This window comes from Semicossyphus pulcher, unplaced genomic scaffold (assembly GCF_022749685.1).
Source record: "Semicossyphus pulcher isolate SPU_LCO1_2020_fin unplaced genomic scaffold, fSemPul1.0.p SCAF_10, whole genome shotgun sequence".
Classification (NCBI taxonomy): Eukaryota; Metazoa; Chordata; class Actinopteri; order Labriformes; family Labridae; genus Semicossyphus; species Semicossyphus pulcher.
Window position 1 is genome coordinate 24,226,469 of NW_027211604.1, and position 13,804 is coordinate 24,240,272.

At 40.4% G+C, this 13,804-nt stretch overlaps 1 protein-coding gene across 6 annotated transcripts in view; it reads right to left on the bottom strand.

Annotated features, from left to right (window-relative positions):
* The window catches only part of ncor1 (nuclear receptor corepressor 1), a 68,212-nt gene extending 54,430 nt beyond the window's left edge, over positions 1-13,782 (bottom strand). For all 6 annotated transcript variants that reach the window (XM_069670235.1, XM_069670214.1, XM_069670227.1 and 3 more), the window contains exons 1-5: positions 13,670-13,782; positions 6,035-6,224; positions 2,243-2,337; positions 1,799-2,006; positions 1,251-1,433 (exon numbers count right to left, since the gene is read on the bottom strand). In XM_069670235.1, the coding sequence (XP_069526336.1) occupies positions 1,251-1,433; positions 1,799-2,006; positions 2,243-2,337; positions 6,035-6,145 (597 nt within the window). In that variant the 5' untranslated portion in view covers positions 6,146-6,224; positions 13,670-13,782. The remainder of the gene's footprint in view (positions 1-1,250; positions 1,434-1,798; positions 2,007-2,242; positions 2,338-6,034; positions 6,225-13,669) is intronic.
* Between the last annotated feature and the right edge of the window lie 22 nt (positions 13,783-13,804).

Consider the following 13,804-nt stretch of genomic DNA (forward strand, 5'->3'; position numbering starts at 1 on the left):
TTCATCAACATTTTTGTGTTTCTTTGTGTACTTCAAAAGACGACTTAAACCAACGACTTAAATAATTTTGAAGTAGGAGCTAGTTGATGTTAAACAGTTACTTTTACTGAAATAACATGGAACATGTGTTGGTACTGTTGCTGATTTCAGAGGAGATAGATTAACGTACATTTTTTTTTATTACATACATGATAAACAATACAGTGAATTTTTGTGTGGGTAAAAAAAGATAGACCTTTTCTAACTGGATTTTGCTCTGTGCTAACGTACTCAGGAAGGTGCTACCCCAAACAAATAAGTTGATTAAAGAAACCTCTAATCCTTATACGCTGTCAGTCTGCTCAGCTGTGACGCTTTGCTACATGTGCTGCAGACAGTGCTGATCGTAAATTATGGAGTCAGACCTTTTCTAAATCACCCTGAGCATTTTGATTCTGAATTATGTTTTCATCTTGATGCATATTGGAAAACATATACTGTCATTATGATATATATCTAATATGCCTATATTGGCTAAAATATCAGTTAAGCAATATATTGGTCCTGCTTTAAGGCACAGAAGTCGTCTATTACAGTGAAATCCCCATTCAGAGTTTTGCTCCATGTGGCAGCTAGCTACAAACTAGTTTAGCACAGTGTCCTCTGTACTTTACTATGATGCTACCAAGTGGACCAATCACAGCCGGGGCAGTCTGTGGACTGTAGTTATATTTCTGCAGAGGTGCAAGTAAGGCTTTGGAGTTGCTATATATAACTGAGGCTTCAGCCGGAGCCTCGTCTCGATCACTGACCAACATTATCATCACACAGAGTGAAAACAAAAAAGGGCTAAAGACTGAAGTTACATTTAGCTCATTGCAGAAATAAAGCTGACGGAGATGACAACAACGAGTAACATTTGTCACTTTAACCGCACGTAGCACCTTTGAGTGTACTAAATTCTCTTAAAATTGTGGCTGGATTGAACCATCAGTGAATAAACTATTCAAAACACAACCTGCAAGTTGAATCCTTTTCAGCTAGAGCCAGTCAAACCTGCTCTACCTCAATTCTATGTTTACACTAAACATAAATCAACCAAAGAACCATTTCAATGTTACAGTGGTCATTTACAATCACACATCTTAACATAGAAGCAACAAGCCGTTTATGTTTAGGTTACCCTAACTGCTGTTGTTCCTTGTGCCAAATGTCGTACGCATTGTGTTTGATGCATGTGCAGAGACATGAGAGAGAGAGGGGAAACCAACCTGCTTTTTCTTTAGCTTAAAGATCTGCTGCTCCACTTTAGCGATCTCTCTGTCCACACGGTCCATGCTCTGGATCAGCTCCTCCTTGGATAGTTTGGAGGGAGAAGCGTCCTGCTCTTCCCCCATGTGTAGTGTGTGTCCTCCTTGGGATGGGGACTCCACTTTGACGGAGAACTGAGACTCCTGAGCAAAACAAAACAGTTTATTGAGCTTGCTTCGGCACGAGATCTGTACACAACCGAATGATCCTGCCAGACGTCAAATTCTGCTAATTTAGAATTCAGGAAAAACAGTAAGGGACGCGGTTTCAGATAAAGTTCTTCATTTTGGCTGGGGCTCTATTTTCCCAATAGTGTATACAAACACATTCTGATATTATGAAGCACAGAGAGAAAACAGAAGTTTGATATGTTGACAAGTAGAGGGCCTTGAAAGTTCAAAAAAGCTGTAAACCAGGATGAGAGACACAAGTATAGAAAGATGAAGTATCACTTTAGTAAGACTAAAAAAAGACTAAATGTGACTTGGTGTAGAAGAACAGGTCCCACCTTCTTGACCTCCACAGTGGCTCTCAGGCTGTCCTGTACTGAATGGGTCATGGGCAGGACCAAACCCCCCGCGCTGGGAGCAGCACGGGTGATGTGTCCCTCAGCAATAGTCTCCATGCGAGGCCGCTTAGACTCCATGGCCTCGTGCTCCGCCTGGGATGTGATGGAGTGAAACTGCTGGTCGTAGCCATGGCGTCTCTCTGGAGGCCTGGAGAACAGAAGTAAACAAGATGTTCACAGACGTTTAAGAAGACACATCCGGTCGTCTAGATGCATGATTCCCAAACTGTAATCTGGGGACAGCATCCCTGAGGGAGTGCAGGAGGAAAACAACTCGACTATACATCTGAAAGAATTAAAAAATAAATCTGATCTCAATTGTAGGATGTAGCTGTTCATCAGATACTCAGGCAGCAGACAGAATATCTGAGGTGAAGCCCTTACCTTTCAGTTCCAGGGTGGAATTCAGACAGTAAAGAGGGTCTTCTACGAGCCTGTGGATCTTGCATGTGAGTCCGATAGTCTGGGACGGTGAAATCCTGAAGGAAAGAGGGACAAATGGGAAACATTATGAAGTAATCTGATCAGGGTTGTGACAGTATTATGGATGCACGATATGGGATTTTTTGCCGATATCCAATATGCCGATATTTTCCAAACCTTTTTGCCTATTTCGATACCGATATATTAGGCACATGATTTTTTTCCACCTAAGTGCAGAGAACATCAAGTCTCCCCTGTCGTGGAATTGATATAATATCTGCTCTTAATGTAGTGGCCAAAAACTGCCATACCGCAGACATCTTGCACCCATCTTTACGCTTGACGGAAGAGGTCACGTGTCTGATCACTCAAGTTTCTGAGCGCACCTGAATGCAGCATCCCCCAAAACATGGCAGTGAAGGAGACATGCCCGGACTGGTTTACTGCACCTACTACCGAGACATCAGTGATTGCAGACGGACTCTTTTTATCGTGTGTGCTTCCGTGAATAAGTGAGTTAGTTTTGCACTGATGTTTATGTTACTCTCTGTTAGCGTTGGCTTTGGCGGTGAGTGTATTATCGGCGTGTTTGATGTTAAGTCGGTAAACTGACGAGAATGTGAGCTAACTGTTAGCTAGTTAAGAGTTGTCAAAGTTGTTAAACTTCCAGTTTCTGTGACTTTTTAGTCTTTATTTGTATATTGTTGATAAGTTTGTGCAGGCAGTGCGTGCGCACACTCGTGCCGAGTTAATGTTGCAGCATTACATCAAGCTTTTTAGGGAATCATCAAGCATTTAGGCAGAATTACAGCGATGTTTTATCGGCGGAAAATACTGGCAGAAAAATTACATATCTGTCGATGCCAATATGTCACTTTCAAGCCATAATCTGCAGATACCGATAACATGCAGATAATATCGTGCATCCCTAGAGAGTATGCAACATTCCTTAAATTAATTTCTTAATGACTGGAAGAAGAATAAGTCCCCCAACTGCTAACATTTCCAAGAACACAAAACGTTTTATTGTAAAAACTTTTGATTAATTGATACATTTCATCATTTCTTTGCTCGCACGTCATTTCTACTTCTTGCCAACATACAGAGACTTTATGCTGGAGTTTTTTTATTGCCATTATCCCTGGTAAAAGTTCAGGGTTATCTATATTTAAAGCCGTATACACAGGGAATGTGCTGGTGCAGCAACAAGTCTGAGACAAAATCACAATTACTGTAAACAGCTATCAATGTGATGTTTAAACAGTGTGAACTATAAATAAAGTCAAATCTTCTTTGCAGTGTCCGTGTTGTTTCCTTATTAAGACTTAAAGCTCATTAACACACTTCAGCTGGAGGAATGACTCGCAAATCCGGAAATGGGACCATCCGGGGAGCAGCGATCAGATCATGCTCACAGAGAGGCAGACTCCTGTCTACACATCCGTCTGATGCAACAGAGACGCTTCAGTTTTAATCAATAAAGCTGTCTACACTGGCTGCTCCATTCATGCTGAAACTACAACGGTTACATATTGGGTTGTGGGTGACGTTAAAAGCTGTCTGCGAGGCGTCCTGATTGCTTCGGGTGAAAGCACCGACCGCTTAATTACAATGTCCCCAGTTTGAGTCCAGCCAGGGACCTTTGTTTGATGCCCCTCTTCCCCTAAACCACATCATTTCCTGTAAGCTGAACACAATCTAATAAAGGCAGAACTCCTTAATGAACTCAGCAACTGCAGCTCTGAGTGTAAGACAAAGACACCACGTCAGCATTTGGAGGCCTAATTGCCAAAAATTTAAAACTAATTACCGGCGCTCACTATCCTCTGTTGAAATAACAACGTTCACACTTGTATCAGCAAGTAGGGGAATAGGCTTCAATGTTGTTGGGAGTCAGAATAAAATGTTAAAGCTAACCAGAAATATGGGATGAATAAACTTAAATGAATTGTGTTGTTGTGTTGATGTCAGGAAACTTGAAAGATTTTATTAAAAAGCTACTGCGTAAAAAAAACCGTTATCAGCACAGCGTGACCTCCAAACAAACCTGAACAAACACCTGGCAGTTACAGGAAATATTTCCAAACTCGAGATTTAAGCAAACAATCCAAATGCCCAGAAATGAACCCCTGACGGTTTTCTGTGAAAGTGAGCTTCTAAGAAGTATGTCATCAAAGATGGCCGACAAACATTATTCACGTTCACAAAAGTGAGACAAAGATGCAACTGGAAAGTGAGCTGAAAATAACAATGAGTGTTATTAATGAATACACAAACCTGTAAACAAATGTCATGACAAAAGTGTGTAATTAAGAATTAAGATATTAAAACTTGATGCAGCTTCAGTAAACATGCACGTCATAGAAAGTCAGTTGTCTTTTACATGTATGTTGTCTGACTAAGGCCATGTCTACACGTACACAGGTACTTTTTAAAAACGTACGTTTTCTTCTGCGTTTCATCCTTTCGTCCACACAAACGCCGTTTTAGGTCACTGAAAATAGATCTTTAGTAAAACTCCGGCCAGGGTGAAGACCTCTAGAAAGTCCGTTTCCGCGGAGACGTGTCGACGAGGTAAACGGCGTTTTTGGCTCGTGACATCAGGCTGTGCGCGTTATCTCCTTTGTGAGGCGTCACACATGAGGCGCCATTCCTTGTGAAATGACGTACGTGACATAAATAGTGATGCTTAACAGGACTTTTTACATGTTTACACATATATGTACAGTTACTTGTCTACTATATTGGGGAACAAAGGCGTTGGGATAGATTGTTTCAGACTTTTGACTGGCTGCCATTCTTCTTCCTCTTTTTTGCATGACCGAGTTATATCTCCGCCTGGTGGTGTGCTGTTCTCGTGGCAGCGTTTCTGTTCTGCTTTTGCGTTTTCATTTGGACGAGGATTTTTTATAGCCGTGATTGTGTGGACAGGTTTTTTTTTTTTGGAAACGAAGGAGGCAAAAACTCGGTTTTCAATAATACCTGTGTACGTGTAGACATGGCCTAAAGTAGACTGTTGCATTTGTAGGAGATTTTTGGCAACCGTGAGGCTTCAGGATTAAGCCACGCGAAACATGGCAAACTTGGCATTTTCAGCACGTCAGTCATGTAGCTGCAAATCAGTCGCCAAGGTGTCAACAGATACACGTTACCTATTTAGACTAGAGGGCAATACATTTAAAGATTGCAGCTAAATGAACAAATATCGCTGAACTTCTGCTGAGAGTGCCCCATACCGTGCAGAAGTTGAATACAAATACACTCTTGTTAACCGACTTAGCTTCAAATGTTTCTCATAACCTTGTTATTGAACTGCGCTGCAACAAAGTATAGTTTACATTAAATATAAACAGCTAAGTGATGTGCTGAGTGCTTCTCAAGCCTAATGCTTTGCTTTGAAAATCAGGCTAAATATGGCTTGAATCTTGCATCAGGATGAGTTCAAACAAACAATCACAACGTGTTACCTTGAATGAAATGCTGACGCAGTGATGGTTAGGAGACTACATGAAATATCTAGCTCTCAGAAGACATAATGAAAATGTGGAACCTGGTTTATCTTTCATGCTTCCACTGACATATCAACTAACCACACCCAAGCCAAAAAATGAAAACCATTAACTATTCGGTTTTGAAGTCAATCCCCTCAATAATACTTTTATTTCTACACAGATATGGTTGTAATATTATTATTATTATTTATTCCTATCATTACTCATAGAGGAGTTTTTACTTCTTAAAGGAAAGGTTTACCTGTTGGTGGCGTGCGCCTGTGAAGGTGTACTGGACAGAATGAGGTGGGTATCGGCTCTGCTCGCTGCTGAAGCTCCCCTGGCTGGGGGGGTAGCCCGAGCTACTGGACATCTTGGCTCAGTGCTCGTGGGCTGCTGCTGCTTCACAGATCAGAGATCTCAGCTAGACCATGTTTGGAGACACAAACCACCTGAAGGAAAGGTAAACAGGAAACATGAAGATGAATACATTGAAACCTCTTTTATATTTCTGCATGAAATAAAGTCTGAAAGCAGAGTCAGATATAAAACCTTTACAATCGTCTTAATCTCCAGATTTTATTTAAGTTATTCATTTGAGTACACCTTTTTGCAGTGGTGTTAACCTGTAATGTATTAAATTGAAAGGTGTTCCTAATATTTTGTCCAACCCTTCTTCTTACATGAGAGGCAGATAATGAGAAACATGTCTGAATACATGGCAGAGCTGGATGGCATTAGATTCTACATGTGTGAAAATCAAGTATTAACAGCGTGTTGAGCTATCAAGTTAGTGTCACATAAACACTAGAGACATCAGGGAGCACAGCCATGCTGATATATTTTTCAAATAAGGTGAGTTCAGGCCTGAAGCTCTGCCCTGCTGATATCTCCTCTTGTTGCCAGCGCAGGTAATAAGGTTAGAATCTTATCCAAAATACTGGACTGTAATCTCTTACACCTGAGTCTTCTGTGTGTGTGTGTGTGTGTGTGTGTGTGTGTGTGTGTGTGTGTGTGTGTCGGGGAGCCTTTTGTTTTTATTTCAGTACCCATATTAACGGTGAGAGCAGCCACACGGCCCAGGTGAGCAGTGCAGCTCAGTCTCGGCTGCAGTGACACACCAGGTTTGATATGAGCACATCATCCGTGGATAGTCATATTGACACGATACCAGTAATATTACACCTTTCATTATAGTTTAAATGTCTTTATCTCCAGATAATTCATTTTACGTGCTGTGTTTTATTCACACTTCCTGTCTGCTTATGTCTTTTGTAGTGTGATGTTATGTGTCTATGTCTCATGCTTTAACTGCTTGTGCTGATTGTCTGCTTAACATTAGCTTGTATTTATTGTTGCTTATAAGTCTACTCTGCATGATGCTGTGTTATTGTCTCAAGCTTTTTTAACCTGTTTATCTTTTGCCTTTCCTGCTCTGTTTTTATATGTTGTGTGTGTCAGGCCGAGGGACAGCAGTTGAAAGTTAGCCTTTTGGCTTACTCTGGCCAAAAGGCTTCTGTCTTAACAGAATAAAAGGACATTTATAAGGCTCAATACCATGCGATGATTGGTGGCCATTATTAAAGGTTAAGGCGGTGCAGAGAGACAGGGCAGAATATATTTGACAAGATGCAACCCCAGACACCATCATCGATAAACACAACGACAATAAAACGTTTTATGAATCTCCATAAACACACTTCTGCACATGGCTGCAGATAACAACCCGGTCATAGACTCTATTCTCATGTACATATTGCTGTCAGACTACAAGCAAAGACCAGCTCACAGAAGAGGAACTTCTGTGCTCATCACTGTGAGTTACAGTTTAACCGGGCTGGCCAAGTATCATTTCAGACCAAGTTCAGCATTTTTCTTCTTTTATCTGAGTAACATCACCATCCTCACGTCGCGAGCAGGGCCTCCACACATACCCGTCAGAAACCCTTTTTACATAACGAAGCCGTAACGAAGCTCCACCGTCATGCAGCATTTTACACTGAACCAAGCCCCCCAGCGTGGGTTTTTACGAAGCATTCTGGCGCTGCGAAAGCAAAACGTGTAAAAGGTGTAAACAAACAAGCTTTACAGACGCACCAACACTGTGTTCCAACCTGCAAGCTCTGCTGTTTACACAGACGCCGTTTCACTTCTGTTACTACCTCCGATGCCGGCTCAGAGGCAGAACGACTTCGCCCTACCATTCCACCTTAGTGTGTTTTACAGAGAAGACGAAACATGACAGAGCGTAATAATCGCGCCTTGAACTGGCAGTATGAAAGGGGCTGGAGAAACACACACATATACAGAGAGAGACTTCCGCAGGTACGACCCTTCTCGTGTGTTCTTCTCATGTTTAATATAAAGGTGCATCTGGTTGGTGTCAATATCATTTAGCACCATGTGGTTTTGGAACCTTTTGTTATCATGCATACATGTAAAAATACACCCTGTCGGTTAGCGGCTAATGATCAGTGAATGATCAGTTAACGGGGGTCAGCTATCGGTTAGGAACAAATTCTTAACTAGCACCAAAGTGTCCATGTATCCAAACTATCTCATATCAACTCAGACATGAACCTCTGCTGTGACCAATATAGTAATGGTGAGACTTCCTGTATGCACATATTCTAGACTTCGCTCTTTACAGGGGTATAATCCATAATCCTCCACTAAAAGCCAATACTCTGGTCACGCTTTTTGGGATCACTGGAGAGGATGACATGTGTATAGCTTTTCTTTGCCCAAACAGGAAGTACTACCAAGATGGAGGGACTCTGCCCCACCCAGCCTGTCCGAGTGGCTAAAGGACATTATAAAAAAATCTGTTACTCAAACAACACGTTCCAAAAGGCTCGGGGACGTTTCCAGAAATACTGTAACAAGCTTCAGTCGAAGACTGACTCCATTACTCACTTTTTGTCCCTGTGTTGATCTCTGCCAGGAAGAATTTGTATTCATCTTATCAATTTGCACAATTCAAACATTTCGTATTTATTTGTTTATAAAGGCTGCCTTTCTTTTTAAAATATAAAACCTAACTTCAAGAGCCTTCCTGTTGTACTCATGGGACAACATATCCTTGGAATAGCTTGTGGAGGTACTGCTGGGGGTGAGGCAGGATTAGGATTACACGATGTGCACCTCTATCATGGATGTGCTCTGTAAACTTGATGTATCTGTTGTGAACTCTATAAACTTCCTGTTTATTTAATTCCCCCACCTTAACCGAGTTATATTTGCCTTAACCCTGTTGTGCTTTAAACAAGCTCAAACACTCACCACATGTGGGTATTTTTTCTTTACAACACGCCTGTTTGCAAGTTAGAAAAAAAGGAAACTCTTCAAAGCACAATCTCTGAACCTATCATCTGTGGACAATATAGCCTCCTGTAGCAAGCAGTTAATCAGGTAAGCAATTTGGGATTTCAGGGCCTAGACATTTCCATGTTCTCATAATTGTTTACCGTCCAACATGAAGTCCAAACGTGGGAATGGAGTTGGCTTTGAGAGACGACTTCTACAAACAGATTCATACCTGCACTTAGATGCAGATGTCTGTTTATGAAGGTTTATAAAAACCTTCAGTGATGCATTACAGCAAATGACCTGCTTCTGACACCCCAAGTTTTCTCCCTCCCCAAAGGATTCTGTATGCAGATCATTTGTTTTTAAAGATAAAGGAGGACACAGTATAGCTTTCTGGTAGCCTGCAGCTGCACTGTTGGAGACACTATGGTCGTTTGCCGGAGTCAGAGAAGTCGGAGAAACAATGAAATTACGTTAACAGGGAAAAATATTCTGGCCTTGGCCCTTATTCTTAGTGCATTTATTGTTTGGCCATGTGAAATAAATGTTCCGCTTATATTCCTGTTTACATGCAGCTGTACATACTGCAACTAACCCCAGGCTGGCACACTGGTGGTTGACTGTAAACGGGCAATAGGTGGTGTGTCGCATACTGCAGTAAAAAAACCAACTGAGACAAATATTTTGAAAGTGCCGTAGGAAGAATGCCTTTAAACCCTGAATGATAGCAGCATATCGGAGATGTGCTGGTGAGAAAATGCTACATTATTCAGGATCTCAAAGCAGAACATGCTCTGTTTAATGCTGCCAATGTTTGTGTTCTGCTTACTGGTAATGACAAGCTTCACATCACGGTTACTGTTTTAAACTTGATCACTGATTTTACATCTGCAGTAGTAGTATACTGGGCTTCTGGCTTATTATGACATATTAAGAGGAATGTTCGTAATCATTTCGGTATAAGTGAAATAATTAAGACCTACATCAAATTTGTAAAAGTGTCAGGTGCATAATACTAGTGCTGCATTTATGTGCATGTAGATGAATTCACATGGAAGCTAAAAAAAATGGATAAATGAAATGGTGGCGTGGATTAGGAGAATCATAATACCATTAATTGATAAAGTAAAAAAAAACTCGACTATGAGCAACAAACAGAAGCAAGACTTGATGAAACCTTGATGAGAGGATCGTGTGAAGGTCAGTGTGATGTTCAGAGAACAAACTCTGGCATGAATATTCTGTGGTCGTGTGTCTAGAATGTGAAGCCACGGAAGTTAGAAGTTCATCTGCAGTTTTCTGAGTAACATTTGTTCTAATACTGTACTGAGGTCACACGTCACATGACATGGTTGAGCTGCATTTCCGTCTAATAATGTTATAAATGCAGTTTCAAGAACAAAACTCGTGTTCATGACAGTGTGTAACTATTGTCTTATTTTGTCAGAGAACATTTTAAGTTGTTCATTATCTCATGCTGGTTATCAGGTATCGTGCCGCCTCTGTGCCATGTGTACATAAGATGTGCTGTGATGCCACACGCTGATGGAGTATGGACTGGTTATTGTTTCAAGTGATATGGGTGTGTGGCTAATGTTAGTTATGTCCACAAATTGTAAATTCTATGTGTGCAGGCACAGGCTTTTATGCTACAGGCCCCAGTGTTTCCTTTCACTAGCAGAAGAAGAGCCGTTATTTGGAGCTGTTTTTGCTTTATTGATATTTATATAGAGTATTCTTAAAAAGTGAGTTTAATTAGAACATGTGTAGGTACGGATGCACGATATTATTGACATGTTATCGGCCGATATGTGATTTCTTTTTGTAGATATCTTCCCCTTTAATTCTTCCTAAATGCTCGATGAATACCTAAAAAAGCTTGACGTAATGCTAAGACATTAACTCGGCACGAGTGTGAGCACAGACTGCCTGCACCACGCCTCTTCTGTCAAGCGACGAATGGTGCAGGATGTCCACGGTACTTTTCAAAGTTTCCGAAACAGACAGCAAGGTTGCTATTTGCAATGGTTGCTCAACAAATGTTATCATCCAAGCCTGTCTAAGTTGTACGAATATTACAGTTTTATTTGAAAGTGTTACTTACAAATAAATATGGCATTTTGTACATAACCTAAGTATAAGTAGTTTTCCTGTACTTTTATTTAAGAGTAGGCATGATATCAATACCACTACATGGGGAGACTTGATGTTCTCTGCAATTAGGTGGAAAAAAACATGTGCCTAATATATCGGTAAGGAAATCGGCGATCGCCAAAAAGGGTTGGAAAATATCGGCAAAAAATCCAATATCGTGCATCCCTATTAGTAGGGAAAAAATGTGCAAAACCCAGAAATGATCAAATTCTCCTCTAAATTTTAAAGCATTTTAAAACATCATAAAACATTTAAGTCATATATTACTATTAATTGCTCATGCATCTTCGTCTCTCGTAGAAACAATCCTCTGTTTATTAAAGGGATGTGCAGGGTGTGTCATTTCACAGCGACAATGTTTTTTACATCCTGAATTACTCAGATGTTAACAAACTGCTGTGCAGCTGTGGTGAAAAGACGCCATCTCTAACCGTAGGCTACATGTCAGGCAAATCAATCATAAAAGCCGTGTTTATAGTTTTGATCCTCCACTTCCAATTCAACAAACCTGTTAGTTGGAAGGAAACTACATAGTTTATTTGCTTAATTAAGTTGCTTAATATCGTGTTAGTGGGATCAGTTAAGCAGTGTACGAAGAACAGAGCCAGGAAGCAATGTGGCACATTATGTTGAATGTCTGTTCTCTGACTAACTACAAAAAGCTTACACACATGATATCACAATACTCTAGATTTTGTATTTGGTCTGATCTTTTTGGGAACAAAAATATGCTGCCAAACACACACAGGAAACATCCCTTCCTGCTGGTTTAGGCAATAAAAACATGACCATATATTTTGGCTCTTTTTGTCATTCATCTCAGGGTTTCATCTCATGAGTCTGTGTTCTGCTTGCTCTCTCATTTTTAATCTAGGTCTGCAAGATTTACAGCTTGACCAGCATGCCAAGACATTATGATGCTAACTTCAGGGTTGGAAAAGCTACAACAACTGCCACCATAACCAGGGAGGGAAGCTTTATTTAATTTCAAACCACAGGCCACAGAGTTTGGTGCCAACTTCACAGTTTCAGAAATGATACTAAAAATATCGTTGATGTCTTGAAAAAGTGACTTAAAAATAAAAAAGAACCCACTGCAGTCAATGCTTCTGGTGGATGTTTTTTTACTGAAATTGGTAAGGCTCTTGAATGAAATAGAATAATCTTAAAAAATAGGGACCTACATGATGTATATTGGGAGGATGACCAAATATTTACCAGTATGGCTGACAATACAAAGGGAAACAAGAATTGTTGCACTGATGCTGATGGGGATAGTTTTAAGTAAAGTGTTTGTTATGTTGGATGATGTTTCTGTATGGATTGTGACGACTGGATGTCTCCTGTATTGAACAAATACGTACAAAGCACTATCTTATTCAAGCCACACAATTTTGGTAATACATTTTAAATTATACCTGTTCCTTAACGTGTGTTAGGTGAGTGTTACTGACATATAATCTCCTCCTCTGTGCTCCCAATGAAGAAATAATATATCTTAAAAAACTGACCCGCTGGTAGGAGTCTGTGCAGCATCCTCCTGTATTAAATCCCTATAATTTAATTATTGGTTTGTTTGTTTTTTACAGCCAAAGGAAATTAATACTTAGGATAATATTGACATGCTAACCATCAGAATCAGCTGTTGCAGCCATGATGAGTAATTAGACAAACCATAACATGTTTCTGAGTTAAAATTCCTGCCTTTTTTATTGCTACAAGATCCATGATGCGAATTGTTTAAGTGACCTTTCAAAGTAAAGTTAAAGCTGTATTCCTGTCTGACACTTTTAACATTGGGCAGAAATGTAGATAGAAGTGTCTGAAGCTACATTCGCCTTTGAGTTCCCCTTCCTCAGTTGTTTCCATTTCCAATAGGTTGTAATTGTATTTCCAATGTGGTTTAATGCATTTAAATACTAGAAGCATCTATTTTCCTATTTTTTCACAATTAGGTTCTTATCAAAGTTAATTATAGACAGCATTTGCAACGGTTCTAGGACTATTTCTATCCAAACCCAGCAGCCATTGTGAACTTCATGGCCTCATGCAGCCTAGCAGTGAGAAATACTGCTGCTGTGTGTTATTGTTGTCTTTAAACAACACACTGTCATATAAACGCAATTGGATTTGTAGCTTATCTTGGGGGATGGGACTATTTCCACAACAGGCAGCTTTTCCGGAAATGCGTCAAAAACATGCACAGTTATAAACGTTAACTAAAATCTATGTCCAGCTTTATCACTTCAGTGTGTTAATACAGCGTTTAAGATGTTGTTGTTGTCGCGAGCTAGCTAACTTAGCCTGTATTTCACCTTTGAATTCTCAACCACGTCGCCATCTTGCAAGGCAGATTTTCAGCGTAGACCGGGGCGCTTAAATAGCGTGCTAATTATACATGTTGCTTTGCTGCATTTTAGCGATTTGTACTCACCTCATATTTAGAAAATATACCGATGGCAGAGAAAGGTACCCACGGACAGAATTATGTGTCAATTGTTGATTGTAAATCCGCGGGTTGTGAGCTGTGGACGACTAGGCAGACCGAAGGCTGCGCCGCATTTGTCGG